Source organism: Aulostomus chinensis, chromosome 16 (assembly GCF_037954235.1).
Source record: "Aulostomus chinensis isolate RoL2024-O1b breed Wild chromosome 16, RoL_Achi_v1.0, whole genome shotgun sequence".
NCBI lineage: Eukaryota > Metazoa > Chordata > Actinopteri > Syngnathiformes > Aulostomidae > Aulostomus > Aulostomus chinensis.
Genome location: NC_141335.1, coordinates 220,001 through 235,000, shown reverse-complemented (window position 1 = coordinate 235,000; position 15,000 = coordinate 220,001). Strand labels below are relative to the sequence as shown.

At 47.6% G+C, this 15,000-nt stretch overlaps 2 protein-coding genes across 3 annotated transcripts in view; both read left to right on the top strand.

Moving 5' to 3' along the window:
* LOC147247036 (tight junction-associated protein 1-like) overlaps nt 1–15,000 on the top strand; it is a 33,363-nt gene that overhangs the window by 9,617 nt on the left and 8,746 nt on the right. The window contains exons 3-10 of one of the 2 annotated variants that reach the window (XM_086180144.1): nt 311–474; nt 3,006–3,034; nt 3,934–4,095; nt 6,959–7,025; nt 12,996–13,025; nt 13,547–13,654; nt 13,996–14,079; nt 14,205–14,873. In XM_086180144.1, coding sequence (XP_086036270.1) covers nt 355–474; nt 3,006–3,034; nt 3,934–4,095; nt 6,959–7,025; nt 12,996–13,025; nt 13,547–13,654; nt 13,996–14,079; nt 14,205–14,873 — 1,269 coding nt within the window. In that variant the 5' untranslated portion in view covers nt 311–354. The remainder of the gene's footprint in view (nt 1–310; nt 475–3,005; nt 3,035–3,933; nt 4,096–6,958; nt 7,026–12,995; nt 13,026–13,546; nt 13,655–13,995; nt 14,080–14,204; nt 14,874–15,000) is intronic. The other variant, XM_086180145.1, reaches the window with a different exon arrangement.
* Nucleotides 484–2,811, top strand: LOC147247037 (uncharacterized). The gene is made up of 2 exons (XM_086180433.1): nt 484–1,515; nt 2,713–2,811. Exons 1-2 carry the CDS (start codon nt 706–708, stop codon nt 2,809–2,811), a joined length of 909 nt encoding a protein of 302 aa, XP_086036559.1. The 5' UTR covers nt 484–705.

Here is a 15,000-nt window from a genome sequence, read left to right as displayed (position 1 = left end):
GATGATCAATGGATATCTGCAATTTGATTTTCAGAACATCAGAGTGGAGGAAATGTGTGTTTGTGATGGTGGCTGTTTGCGCGTGTGCTCACAATCTCACACACACACACACACACACACACACACACACACACACACACACGGGTGTTTGATGTTGATGCAGGCTGACGAGCATCGATCCTCAGAGTGAGCAAGTGTGACAGCATGAACTTAATCAGTTGTGGTCAAGGCATCGCGGTGGGCGGTTGGCAGGGGATTAGCAGGCGTCTGTGGCGTTTTCTACTCCATCATATACGTCTTTTCCTGGCAGGACTGACCGACCAATAGGAAGGAAGGACAGACAGAGGGCCTAGGATGACGAGTGCGGCCCCAGCCAGGAAGCCCTATCGAAAGGCTCCGCCACAGCACCGTGAGACGCGTCATGCCCTCCCGACTGCTCCGCCCCCGGCAACACCGCAGCTTGATGTCAATCAGGTAAACCAACACCCGCTAAACACACCTCCAGCCCCCCTGCAGCATCTTCCTGCCACCTGCAAACAGTGGCAGAGCAGTGGCTTGCAGCATTGTGTTCCAACCACACCACTCCCGCTGTCTGACAGCGAGCTGGAGGTCTCCAGCCTGTCCAGCCTGGAAGTTTATATACCGCCGCCACCGCTCTTCAGCAGTCACGCCCATCAGCCCGAACGCACCTTGAAAACCACAGCCATGGATGTCACAGCAACCGACCAACACGCTGTAAGGCACGTGATCAAGAAGATTTTTCCAAAACATGTCAGCTCTGCTGCAGCCAGGAGACGGTCCCAGGACAAGAGAGGACAGCGGCAGAGCCGAACTTATGGTACACCGGCTGCCACCAGGACACCAGCTGCCATTACTCCTCCGAAGGGAATCCTGAAGCAGCCGGCCTCACAGCGGGTGGAACACACTCATGATGTCATTAGGAAGTCAAAGTCAGTGGAATTGTTGGACAGCAGCAGGGGGCGGCGCACCTGCCACCTGCCGTCTCGGTCTCTGGACCGAGGAGAGCAGCGGACACCGTCCTTGCGGAGATCCTCAGCCCCGCCCTCACCCAGCAGGATGCACTGGAACTGGAGGATGCAGGTTCTTGAGGACAAGATTCGCTTTTCAACCTTCCTGGATGAGATCACTTCTCAGGTCCTGAGCCCCGCCCACTTACTGCTACTTGGCAGGGAGACTTCCCAAGAGCAAGGAAGCCCTGTTCCTCAACGCCGCAACCACACCCACAGGAAGCAGTTGGCAGAAAGGAAACCCGCAGAACGTAGGCAACGATGGGATGGCTGGGTAGCGGCGTTGCGGCGTCCAGAGAACTGGTACCAGCCTTTGCTGGACGAATCAGCAGGGAAGGAGACCCGACGACACCAGGATGACATCACCGAGGGGGCAGGGCAAATAGAGAAAGGGTTTAGGGTGAATAGAGGAGGAAAGACAGTGGGAGGAGAAGAACTTCTAAGACACAAACGCAGACTTCCTGTTTCTAATGAGTCACATGTCAAGGTAGGTCACGAACTTCATCTTCCTCTTCGTCCCTGCCACTGCTGCGTTTGTTGACTACTTGTCCCACAGTGCCTTTCACATGCTGCTGATGTCACATGACCAAAGTCACACAAAATCCGTTTAAAAATCTGCTGATTTTTTTTTTAAAGACATTTTCACATCAGGAAACTGAAAGGAGCAACGTGATTAGCTGCTGCCAAGACATCGCTTTAATGGTTCTATGAGACGATCAATCAGCCTGTGTGCCTCAATGCATGATGGGACGGCATGTTTCCATCTGTGCACCAATCAATAAGCAGCTCATTTACTGATGTGACATCACATGCAGGTCATGGGATTCCTGTCACCTACTCTTGGTCCCAGTCTCCTCCTCCTCATGGTCCCAGTCTCCTCCTCCTCACGGTCCCAGTCTCCTCCTCCTCATGGTCCCAGTCTCCTCCTCCTCACGGTCCCAGTCTCCTCCTCCTCACGGTCCCAGTCTCCTCCTCCTCATGGTCCCAGTCTCCTCCTCCTCATGGTCCCAGTCTCCTCCTCCTCATGGTCCCAGTCTCCTCCTCCTCACGGTCCCAGTCTCCTCCTCCTCATGGTCCCAGTCTCCTCCTCCTCATGGTCCCAGTCTCCTCCTCCTCACGGTCCCAGTCTCCTCCTCCTCATGGTTCCAGAACGCTTTCACACTGCTGTTATGAAAGCGGACCAAAGGAGCGACCTACGTCATGACGCCAGTAACTGCAAGGTCTGCGCCTGTCATTGATTGGCTTGTGGATGAGCGTGCGTCTGACGTTACCGCGTCAGAAGTTCTCTGGCGGTGTATTTGTTTTGGTCGCAGCAAAGAAGATACCATCAACCATGGATCCCCGGATTCACTTTGTCATTGGTAGACGGCCCACTCTTTCTTATGGCATCGCGCGCCGTGTTGTATGCCTGCCTCAACTTTTTCATTTTTAGGTGACATTGCTCCGCTGTTCTGTCAAACCCCCTCTCTCTCTCATCCTCTCCAAAAAAACATGAAACGTCTCTGAGTTCCGGTGGGTCTCCTCCAGTTCATTTTTTATTTCGTCCTCTGACCACATCTGAATGAAATACTTAATCTCCCCCCCCCCCCCAAGTATTACCACGGCTCATCTTTGCTTTGTTTATGTTTATTCGGCGGGAACGAGACATTTAAATATGACGTGTATCCTGCTGTTGGTCCGATAGTCCGAAAAATGCTTTCACATTACACAGCAGCGAACTATGGACCAGGATAATCCGGACCGAGACCACCTCCTGAGGCAGGACCAAAGACTCGGTCCTTAGTCCGGACCGTGGTCCGGTGGAGCTTTCACATCTGTCAATTTGCTCCGGACTATCTGGAAAGTCCGGAGCAAACGAGGTAGGTGAGAAAGCGCCCCCAACCTCCTCCTCATCTTCCACCCCGTCTCCTCCTCATCTTCCTCCCTGTCTGCTTGTACTCTTACTGATGATCAAATCTGTGCTGTGTCTCGTTTCAGGAAGTCTTATCCGATGCCGACAGAATCAGGTGAGTCACCACACACCTGCCCCCTACATTGCCCACAGTGCCTCACAGTTGTTTGGATGACAACAGCTAATGTAGCCTGAACTACTAACCTCAACTAGAATTTATCACTGGCAACAGAGTTCTGGTTTCATGCTAATGCTACCATGACTCTGCTAACCTGAACAGTTCTGTGGAATCAGGCTGGTTGCCAGAAAAACAGGCACTCTGATGGAATAGTAGAGCACAACAATGACCTCGTGCTGCTCCAGTGATTTTCTATTGTTTAGCTCATTAATTAAATTCAACTCTACTGACAGATGCAGGTCCATTTAGAAGAGAAACAACATAAGACAATACCAGAAGAAAAAAGATGTTCATAACAGAGGAACTGTCAGTGTTCAGTGTCCTAGTATCGTGCAAGGCAGCACAGTGAAGACATTCAGGCAGGAGACCGGTGGCGGCCTGGCAAGGGTTAACTCTTCTATTCCCAAACACATCGGCAGCTGCCAGGTTTCTCAGTGCTGTTCACATACAGTCATTGTCTGCAACCTTCAGCTGATGTACGCTTGTATATACAAGCCCTAGTGGGGCAGTGTGGCGAGGAGTGCATTCTGCTCGAAAAGGTTTTTTTGGCAACGCCAATATGACTTGTATAACACACTTGCCATATGAAGTGATGTCACCCGGCTGGTGTTCCTGCGAGCTTTGTGCGAGTTGCTGCCGACACTCATAACCTCAAGGTCATACTTAAATTCGCACTCCAGTATTCTGCGGTTTTTACAACAGCTGGTGTTCTTCTGTCCAATCAGTACCGTCCTGCTCCGGTCCAATTTGTCATCATCTGCTTGGATCCAAGTGGCTGAATGTATTTTGTAATCAGCTGATTGTTACTTGACCCATTGTGTCTTCCACTTGTCCAGAATCCTCCAGCAGCAAAATGAGGACCTGCGGCACCGCCTGTCTCTTTCCACCCACAAGATGGAGGCTATGGAGGCGGAGTTTGACAGCAGCCGTCACTACATGGAGACGGAGCTTAGCCGCACCCGAGATGATCTGGATAAGATGAGAGACAAGTTTCGTAGGTGAGACCCGATCAGCTGATTGCTAATCGTCAGTTTTAGGGATGCAAATTATGGAGTTATTCATCAATCGACAGTTGTTCCATCTATCGATCAATTAATTGATAAGCAGCAATTTTTCTTAGACGCTTAATTTCCCCCTGAATCAATAGGTTCTATCTACTGTATGTGTAACATAAAATGCTATCTTCCTTATGATATACAGAAAAAATGCAAATCCTATTCCTTCATCCAAGATTTATCGAGGGCAGGGAACAAAACATTCATTCACGAATAGAAGAATGTAATAATACGCAGACTACTTTGACATGGACAAAAATGAGTGCACTGTCACTTAGCAGCAGAACACAGTTCTTCAGTAGGACATTCATGAATACAGGATATATATTTTCTTCTTTGGTGTTAAAAGTGAGGAGCGGATTTTAGCCTCTCAACTGTGATACATGGAGAAACACTGATATACAGCATGTCTGTCGTAACCATGTTACGTAGCAGCTGGGTCAGACCCTCTGCTTTGGTGGAGCCACGTAGCCTTCTGCCAACGCTGTGGTGATGGTAGGCCGAGAACCACTCGCTCCTTGTAACACGGCTGAATGCGACGTATTGAGGTGGGAATTCAGCGAGGTTGTGGAGTTGTTGTATTTTAAAATACTTCCATATATTTTGCATTTGGCCTCTTTGTCGTCATGAATCAGCTTGAAGTGGCTCCATACTGCACTCCGTCTAGACCTCTTCGACCTCTTCATCCTACAGGTGTTCCCGAGTGTGCGTCAAGTATGTCTGGTGTCAAGCATGCCCTCACATGGACTGACAGGGAATTGGTGGTTCAAACGCAATTATTTTATTTTAGTTGAGTAATTTCTTATTGACAATTAATTGATTAATTGTTTGCATCCCTAGTCAGTTTGGGTCAGTGCGTGATCTTTAGAAATAAATCTTTGCTTCGTGAACTCCTCACGTGACAGGTCATGTGTTTCTATATCAAAAAATCATTTGATGTTTCAATGATGCAATGTTAACAAAACGATGATGTCACTGAACAGTTGAACTGGATGGAAGGCTATGTCATGTATATAAATAAAATAAAGAAAAGTACAGGTTCATGATGAGTAGCCTGCTGTCCACGGACACACACAAGTCAGCATAGCCACAACACAAACCAAGCACTGAGCCTTGAGGAACACCGTGTGTAGCTTCTGTTTGTGTAGAAGATTTATCATTAATGTGTACAAACTGGTATCAAGCTGATGGATCCGGTTTAAACCAGTTTAATGTCGTTCCCTGAAAGCCAATGAAGGGTTCAAGTCTCTGTAGCAGGATCTGATGGTCGATTGTGTCAAAGGCAGCACGGAGGTCCAACAGGACGAGGACAGACACAAATCCATCATCTGGTGATATTAAAGGTGGTTCGTCATTTCTGCCAGTGCCGTCTCTGTGCTGGGATGGACTCTCAAACCAGACTGAACGTCCTCAAATCAACTCTTGTTACGCAGGAAGTCACACAGCTGATGACGACTGCTCTCTCCAGGACTTTAGAGAGAGAGGGGAGGTTAGACTTCGGTCTGTAGTGGGCCAGAACCTCATGGTCTAGAGGAGGTTTTCAGCAGCGGTCCAATGACAGCTGCTGAAGGGACTGTGGTACAGTTCCTGTTACTGAAGACTGATCAGTCAGATTTAATGAAGAGGCGCTGCCCGGGGGAAAGACTTGCTTAAGCAGCCGAGCAGGAATCCAGTCTGAGAGACAGCTTGAAGGTTTTGATGAGGTCATCAGTGAATAAGTTCTGTGTTGTTAATTTGATAAAAGTGGTCCAAGTAAATGTCTGGTTTAACAGCAGTTTCTACGTTTGTGAGTTTACAGGTAAATTGGAGTCCATTGAGGGCAGGAGCTGATTGATTTGACCCCTACAGTTCCTATTTTGTCATCAAAGGAACTCCTGAAGTCGTCTCCACTGAGAGCTGAAGGACTACAGGGTCTACAGAGGCAGGACTCTGATGGTTCAGCTCGGGGGCTGAAAAGAACCCTGGACTGTTTTTATTTTCCTCTGTCAGTGATGAATAATGGCGGCGCTGGCGTTCCTGAGGGCCTTCTTATACAATTGAAGACTTTTCTGCCAGGCTAAGTGGGATTCCTCCTGCTTAGTGGAGCGCTTTATTCTGTCTAGTTTTCGTACCGCCTGCTTTAGTTGCCCGGTGTTGGGATTCTACCACGGAGCTGTTCTGTTGTCTGATTATTTTCTTCTTTAAAGGAGCAGTGGCGTCTAGAGTTGTGTGAACCTGCAGTATTATCAACTATGAGATCCGTCTCCAAATGGATAAACTCAGAATACGGCACCTCTGTTGTCGTGAGACATGGTCGTGAGTTGAATATCGGTGGCATTACTTCCTTAAATTTAGAGACAACTTCATCAGACAGACCGAGTAAAAGCATGTCTGACCAGTGGCGTACAGTCCAGTAACAGAAATTCAAAAGTTATTAAATAACGGTCTGATAGAAGAGGATTGTGAGGAAAAACTACTAAATTCTCAATTTCAATACCACTAGTCAGGTCGAGGGTGTGGCTAAGACAGTGGGCGGGCTTGTTTCCACGCAGAGAAGCCAATTGAGTCCAATAATGAAGTAAATGTGGAGCGAAGGCCATCATTTTCAGCATCTACGTGAATATTGAAGTCACCTAATGGAATTATTTCATCTGCTTTGAGGACTAGATTTGATAAAAACTCTGAGAAGTCAGCTAAAAATTCTGAGTATGAACCAGGAGGAAGGTAGACTATAACAAATGAAACTGGCTGTAGAGTTTTCGGCTGGGACTCGGCTGTGGCTCAACCGTGGCTCCACAGACCAGCTAACGTGTGTTTGTCTCCACAGACTCCAGAACAGCTACACGGCATCTCAGAGGGCCAATCAGGACCTGGAGGAGAAGCTTCATGCTTTGGTAACATCTTCAGTTTTTCCATCAGCAAACCAGATCAGAGTTCAGTGTCAGCAGGGGGGCATGAAACTTCAAGCACATCGGCACTGCAGCATCATGGCTTGTCATTTGTTGTGTGCCATTCGGCGCCACTGTGGTTTAGCCCTGAGGCTGCTGCCATCATCTGCCCTCTCTTACCTGTGTGAATTGTTGACTTAACTGTGATTCCCAGAATGCATTTCAGTTGCACAGTAAATTCAGACACAGTGCCATGCTACGTCCCATACCATGGCAGCTTCTGCCGGGATCTTCTCCATCGTAACAGCCAGTGAGGCCTGTGGGAATTGTAGTTGTTCACTAGACTGACAAAAGTAAAACATCATGGTTTTACCTGCATTGTCATCATAGCCAATCAGAGACAAAGAATCTTGTCCTCTCAGCTGTAATCTACCTATGTGTGTTATTGATTAGTCAGCCAATAACTGATCGATGGCCAAATGACAACACAGGCAGTGTATATTGATTAACCGTGGAAAAGTGCTGTTGACTGATTCGTTGAAAGGATGGTTGCCAGGGGCAACAGTGCAGAGTTCAAAGGTCAATCTGTGTATTCACTCCTCCCTGCTAACTCACCATCTTGGGAGCTCATCTGCAAAATAAAGTGAACCGTTTGGGAAGCTACTCTGATCCTTCACAACTTGCTCTCCTGCCACTTTTCTGTCAGATGCTACAATGCATGATGGGATTTAGTTCCTGGTTGGTGGCAATCAGTTGTGCCCTCCTTTCTCCTGAGAGTATAAATGGGCTCTCCCTGTATGTTCGGAGTACAACATGGTGGCTCATTTTATAGTGAATGATTTGGGACACAGCTGGGAATTCCTCTTGTCCTCATCCATGACACCTGGAAATCTGTCAGGGACCAATGGTGGTCCATGGACTCTTTGAGAACAGCCTATCTAAAGTAGGACACTAGAACTGAGGAGTCTTAGGCTCTGCAGCTGTGTAGCTTCCCAGGACACTCTCCTCGCACCAGCATGTAGTGATGGTGGCTGATGACAGCATCAACAGCATCACTGCCTGACAGTCAAGCACCTGAAGCCCCGACACAGATTTGATTTGTTGACGTTACCTCAGTGGGTAATCCGCACATGTGCAACCCGAAGCAGATGAGGGTCACGTCAGAGTCCATATAAGCCAGCACCCCGTCAGAGTCGGGGCAAACAGGCTGTTTGAGTGTACACGGACCATCAGGCTGTACGACGGCAGAGTCGTGTGACATCAGCAGCAACTAAGCTTGCTGGTCTGGACCGCACTGCTGTTAAGGTGATGGCAAGGAATGAATACCATTGTGCCCAGTTGACATCTGAGCAGTCTTTTCTTTGACCAGCTCAGAGGAGAAGGGGCACCCATCAACTCCTCCACGCAGGACACCAGCTCTGATTCAGAGTTCCCCCCATGAACTCAACCTCAGGCTGCAGGGATGCTGGTGACGGTGTCGTGAAGAAGAACTGCTGCTCTGTTCTTCACACGTAGTTTGTTTAACTAAATCCAGTCTTCGATGACTGATAACTAAAACGAAATTACAATTTCTTGTCAAAATGAACACTGCTCCAGAGACAGTAAAAGTCCCATCTTAGTCTTTTAGTTTAGAATAGTTTTACTTAAAATTTAGTCTTTTGTCTTTAGTTTCAGTCTCATTTTAGTCTGAAGCAATGTTTTATTATACTGAGATTTTGCAAAGGGTCATGTGATGTTATATAAAAACTCCATACAAAGCATACATTATTTTAAGTCATTTAAACTAAGATTCAACCACATTGCTCTTGTTAATCAGGACAATGATCATGATAATGAAACGTCAGAAGCCTGTTGTTTATTTTCTGTCTGTGACTTACAAGCCGCAGGAGTGAAGCTCCTGCGGGGTGGCGGGCCTTCAGGTGTCTTTGAATTGGCCGTGTTTTTCCACTAATCTTCTTTCCACAACGCTCCCCATCCTTGTCGGGAACAACACACTCCGTCTTTCGCTCGGCAGGATGAGAACACAAACGCGTCCGTAAATCCGCTCGTCTTTTTCTTCCAACTTTCCTTCTTTGAAGGTCTGCTGCTCGTCTTCACAGCGTCTCTGCGTCATGCGCGGGTGTGGGGCCAGGGCCCGTCAATCAAAAAGTCGGACTGAGAGGTCAAATTTGTTTTGAGATGATTAATTGGTTAAAAAGAAAAGAAATCAAGGCATTAAGGATGGTTGTAACCCCGACAGTGCGGCCGGCGGCTGTCATCCTTTTCGTCATGTTTTTACTCGTCAGCTCAGTCAACAGCGATTTCGTTATAATTTTCGTTGTCAGTTCTTAGGAGTGTTTACGTCACAAAGTAGTCTCAGAATAAAGTGTAGTCAACGAAAAATGTTCTTTTTGTTTCATTTGACAAAATTAACACTGCTCTGGAGGCATTTGTCAGGTTTCTAGTGGTTACTAGTAGTACTACTAGTAGTGGTACTACTAGTAGTACCACTACTAGTAGTACTACTAGTGGTAGTACTACTAGTAGTACTACTAGTGGTAGTACTACTAGTAGTACCACTACTAGTAGTACTACTCGTGGTAGTACTACTAGTAGTACCACTACTAGTAGTACTACTCGTGGTAGTACTACTAGTAGTACCACTACTAGTAGTACTACTCGTGGTAGTACTACTAGTAGTACCACTACTAGTAGTACTACTCGTGGTAGTACTACTAGTAGTACTACTAGTACCACTACTAGCGGTAGTACTACTAGTACCAGTACGACTAGCGGTAGTACTACTAGTACCAGTACGACTAGTGGTAGTAGTACTACAGGGGTAGACAATAAGGGAAACAAGCCTTATAAGGCTTTGGAAGATCACCGGCCCAGTTCAACTTCAGGTATAGATTCCCATAATCACGAAAAAGAACATTTGCTTTAATAAACATTTATTTCTACAATTGTTCCTTATATTTTGTACATTTACCCAGATTGCTTCTATGTTTATTCTTCTCCTGCCCCAAGAGGTCTCTTGTAAAAGATCTGCAGTCAGTGGCTATAACACCTATGAAATCATCTCTTACATTCTTACAAATTATGATAAAATAGAAGAGCACAATGACCCCCACAGATTAGTGTCACATGACCAACTGAGGTCATTTTCCAGGGCAACTCACGCTTTTCCAGGGCATTTGACTTTTTTTCTCCTCATTTTCCATTTGTTTTCAATGACTGGAAGTTGGTCAATCATTTTCCAGGATGCGTGGGAACCCTGGACTGGGACACGTGTGCTTGCACATCTACATTTTCAAGAGAGACCATCGATATGACGACGTTATTTTCTCCGTAGATACACAGCAATGCGTAGGGCCACGTTATGTCCATACTGTAGGTTTCATACACGTTAACTTTTCTCTATTTAACTTCCTTGTCTGCATATGTGGGCATTGATCTGCACAGCTCACAGTCGACTTTGTTTTTTTGTTCATCAAACCCCAGCCAATTCCAGCGGTCACGGCACTGAGGCTGAAACTTTCTCTCCCTTTTCTTTTTTTCATATTCTCTTTCGCTTTCTTGAACTCCTCCAGTGCCTTCCTCTTCTTGATTTTCTCTTCTTTCCCCGGTGTTTGGCCAGGTACTGGGGGTTTAGAAACATAGCCTAGCTTAATAGGTACGCATGTAGCAGTGATCAATTATCAGCAGCGGCAGCAATGAGCGGGCGGCGCGCGAGGTGTGTTAGGTCCCACGGAGAGCAGAAGCTGGCTGCACAGACTCTCTTGGATCAGGATCACGCAACGTGTTAAGCGGTAGTTACCGAGACGATTTGACAGAAAGAAATCATTGCACAGCACGGAACCACAGGGAATCAATGTAAAGTTAGATTTTTTACTTGAGGGCATTATTTTTACTGGCCCCACCGGGCCAGTGGTGGGAGCATTCTGGTGGCCCTGACGGTTTTAAAAGTAGGTCCGGGCCACCAGGCCATTTACATTGTCGACCCCTGTACTAGGGCTGGGCGATATCACGATATATATCGTCTGGACGATAGAAAATGTTTATTGTTTAATGTTAAACTTTATCGTTTATATCGCGGTGTCGCAAAACAGGCTTTATGGCAGTATTTTACGTCACCGACACACCTTACGGCAAGCCCAGGCACGCGGCTCAAACATACACAGCCATGGAGGAAGACGGTGGACGCCACACAGAAGAACATGTTACAAATTCTCAATCCAAACAACAACAAGATGACGAACAACCAGCGCAAACCAACCAGCTTGTACCTAAAAGAGGGGGAACTTCTATCATGTGGCGGTGGTTTGGATATAAAAAGACCGACAAGGATCAGACTACTGCACTTTGTAAAGTTTGCCGCTGCCCGATCCAACAACAGACTCGAACACGAGTAACTTTCTTTTATCACCTGAAAAAGAATCACGAAAAGAATACAGAGAGAATCAACGAGAAAAAGCAGCAAAAGCTGGGCCGAGTGACGTTGACGTTAAGAAGAAACTCCAGACGCAGACATGGCAACAGGCTTTTACCCGCGGCTCACCGTATAGCCACACCTCCTGCAGGTGGAAGGAAATAACCATGGCCGTTAGGGTTGGCACATCTGTAAAGATGTGATTCCAATCTACACGGTCGAGAAACGGGGGTTTCTTTAGTTGGTGCAAGCACTCGACCCCACATATGAAACGCCCAGCCGAAAACAGATCAGTCGCGTTGTGTTACCTGCTTTATATGAGGAGTGCCGGGCGAAAGTGGAGGAAGAAATAAAAAATAAAATAAACTGTTCATTCATTGAATTTACCAAAAATGAGCTATATGGTGATGTATATCGTATCAGGATATAAAATTCTGGTCATATCGCCCAGCCCTACCCTGTACTAGTACCAGTACTAGAGGCTCTGCAGGTCCGCAGCCTCCTCCTCCATCAGCATCATCAGGGATCTGGGAGGTGTACTAATTCTAGTACCAGTACGTCTAGTGGTAGTACTACTAGTACCAGTACGTCTAGTGGTAGTACTACTAGTACCAGTACTTCTAGTGGTAGAGTGATGCTGCTGGAGGAGGAGGCTGCAGACCTGCGGAGCCTGAGGCTGACACCTCCTGAGTCTTGGTGCTTCTCACCTCCCAGATCCCTGATGAAGAAGTCCAGTTCGTGACCTGTAACTGTGAGACAGGAAGGAGGACAGGATCCCCCCCCCCCCCCCCCCCCCCACTGTCAGCCTCATCAATAAGGAAAGTCTTAATCATAGAGAGAGGTCTGAGTCCAGGACTGGACTGGAAGACGGTTCCACAGGGGAGGAGCCTGATAACTGGAGGCTCCGCCCTCTGTTCTACTTTTGGAGCATCCAGGAACCAGCAGGAGCCCAGCAGCATCCTGTAAGGAAGGGTTCTTGCTGGGCAGTAGGGAACTTGGAGCTCTCTCAGATATGAAGGTGTCTGACTGTTGAGGACTTCGATGCTAGAAGAAGAATCTAGGATCCTGTTGTGGATCTGACAGGGATCCAGAGAAGAGAAGTCAGTACAGGAGAGATCTGGTCTCTTCTCCTGGTTCTGGTCAGTCCACCAGCAGCTGGAGTGTCTTTAGGGACTTATTAGTCCAGCCTGGTAGGAGGGACGTTTCTGCATCTTCTTGAGACAGGTTGTGTCAGTACGACTTCACCAACATTGGGGTTGTGTCTTGACTATCCAGGCAGTTGCATTCAAACCCAGACACAGAACTTTGGGTGCCATTGTCACATCCAGAATTGAAATCTTTATGATGTCATTTGTTTATCAATGATTCTTTCATGTTTGCAGAGGAGAAATTTGCTGTTCTGAGATGTTTGATGACATCACGACCTTTTTGACTGAGTTGATGAGATGAACAGTTGCTCTGTGTTGTCTGATGTCTTTCATCTCTTCTTCTCTTTCTCTTTTCCCACGCTGCTATGTGACGGACTGACTTACCTTCATCATCTTCATCTTCATCATCCTCATCAGGCCGCCGTCAGTCAGACTTGGGTCCATGCAGTTGCGTTTCATCTTCATCTCCCTCTTCCTTGTCCTTCGTTATTTTCTCCTCTCAACCCTTACATTTTCTGTTTCCATAAACTTTGTTTTTGAATGGTATTGATGCTAAGCTCCACCCCCTCCTAATCACCACACCATCTTGTCTTGTTTAGAGACGCGTTACCTTCTTGCTGGCTTCTTCTTCCTTTCAGCTTCATCGTTCCCATTAAGATGATCTTGATCTACAATAGCAGCCGCCGCTTCCCATGATGCACCTGTGACATTCTTCTAGTGGACATTCAAATGATCTGGGACAATACAGCTGTTAGTCTCATGCTAATGGCTAAGCTTTTACATCAAAACAAAGCTGTGAACAATTCTTTGATGGCAGAAAATCTTCAATTATGGCTCTCAGGTTTTGATCCCCACATGATCTGAATGTCAGTATTCAACTGAATGCCTGCCCCCTGTCTCAGCAGGCTCCTGATTGGCTGACTAAGCTGTGGTGTCACTAACAGGATGTCACTGCTCCCTTCCCACAGCTACGGAAGGTGGAGAGGGACAAAAAGATGATGGATCAGGAGATCGTAGAACTCACCAACAAGCTGCTGGATGCCAAGAACGCCATTGACCGTCTGGAGGAGCTGAATGTGAGAATGCATGCATTCTGTTTGTGCAGAGTCACAGAAGGTTACAGAATATCAGTAACATCCAGAGATAAACCACAGAGCTCTGGTCCATCTCCTCCATGAGGAGGGCACCTCGGCTCTCTGGTAACCATAGCAGCATCCGCCCACCTGATGATGACATGTCACCTGTATTTTGGCGTCTTTATCCTGCAGTTGGTTGAACAAAGTGTCGTAGTGTAGAGGGACGGTGGTACAAAGGGGCGGTGATGGAGGGGTGATGATGTAGAGCAGTGATACAGAGGGAGGGGGCAGGGATCAGGGATGATCATGGGTGCTGAGCTGCTTTCTGTCTGTGTCCTCAGGAACGTTATCGACAGGACTGTAATCTCGCCGTCCAACTGCTCAAATGCAACAAATCTCATTTTAGAAACCACAAGTTTGCAGATGTAAGTAAAGTGCGTGTGTGTGTGTTCATATCAAAGGCAATGGTTCCAGTATAGACTTGTGTGTGTGTGTTCATATCAAAGGCAATGGTTCCAGTATAGACTTGTGTGTGTGTCTGTGTGTCCAGCTGCCCTCTGAGTTACAGGACATGTTGAACAAACACATGAAGACCAGCCTACCCGTAACAAGCCCCACCTCTGGGGGTCAGGACCCAGACACACTCAGTTTGACGCCAGCTGACGTAGTTCCCACTTCCGTCATTGCTCGCGTCCTGGAGAAACCTGAGCCCCTACTGCTCAACTCCGCCCAGTCCAGCAGCTCCTGCCGGCCCGTCGCTGAGGATGTTTTTGTACACGTGGACATGACAGGACCTGAGGCAATGGCAGAGAGAGGTTGCCGGGATAGTGCTGGCGCTGATGATGTGGCACAGCTGAATGGCTCTTGCCGGAGCCAGAGCAGTCTGGAGGAGGAGGTGAGTGGAGTGACGTCTTTTGAGAAGCTGAACCCTTACCCTCCTCCACCACCGCCCCACCCGCTTTACCCAGGTCGCAAGGTCATTGAGTTCTCGTCGGATGACAAAGTGAAGATTCCCAAGAACAGCCCCCTTCCTAACTGTACCTACGCTACGCGGCAGGCCATCTCACTTAGTCTTGTGCAGAATGATGACGAGCGGATAGCACCAGGTAGCCCAGCCCCTTCCTGTGGTAGGCTTACTCAGCGCACACCGCCGTCACAGCGGGAGGCTACCAGTGAGCCACTGTCCAGCCAGTCCAGCCCCTTCAGCAGCCCACCACAGGTAAGACACTGAAGGACCCACCTACCACACACACACACACATAAACATATACACTACCAGGCCAAAGTGTGGACCCACCCTCTCATTCAAAGTTCCTCTTTGTTTCTGCTACTTGCTACACTGTAGT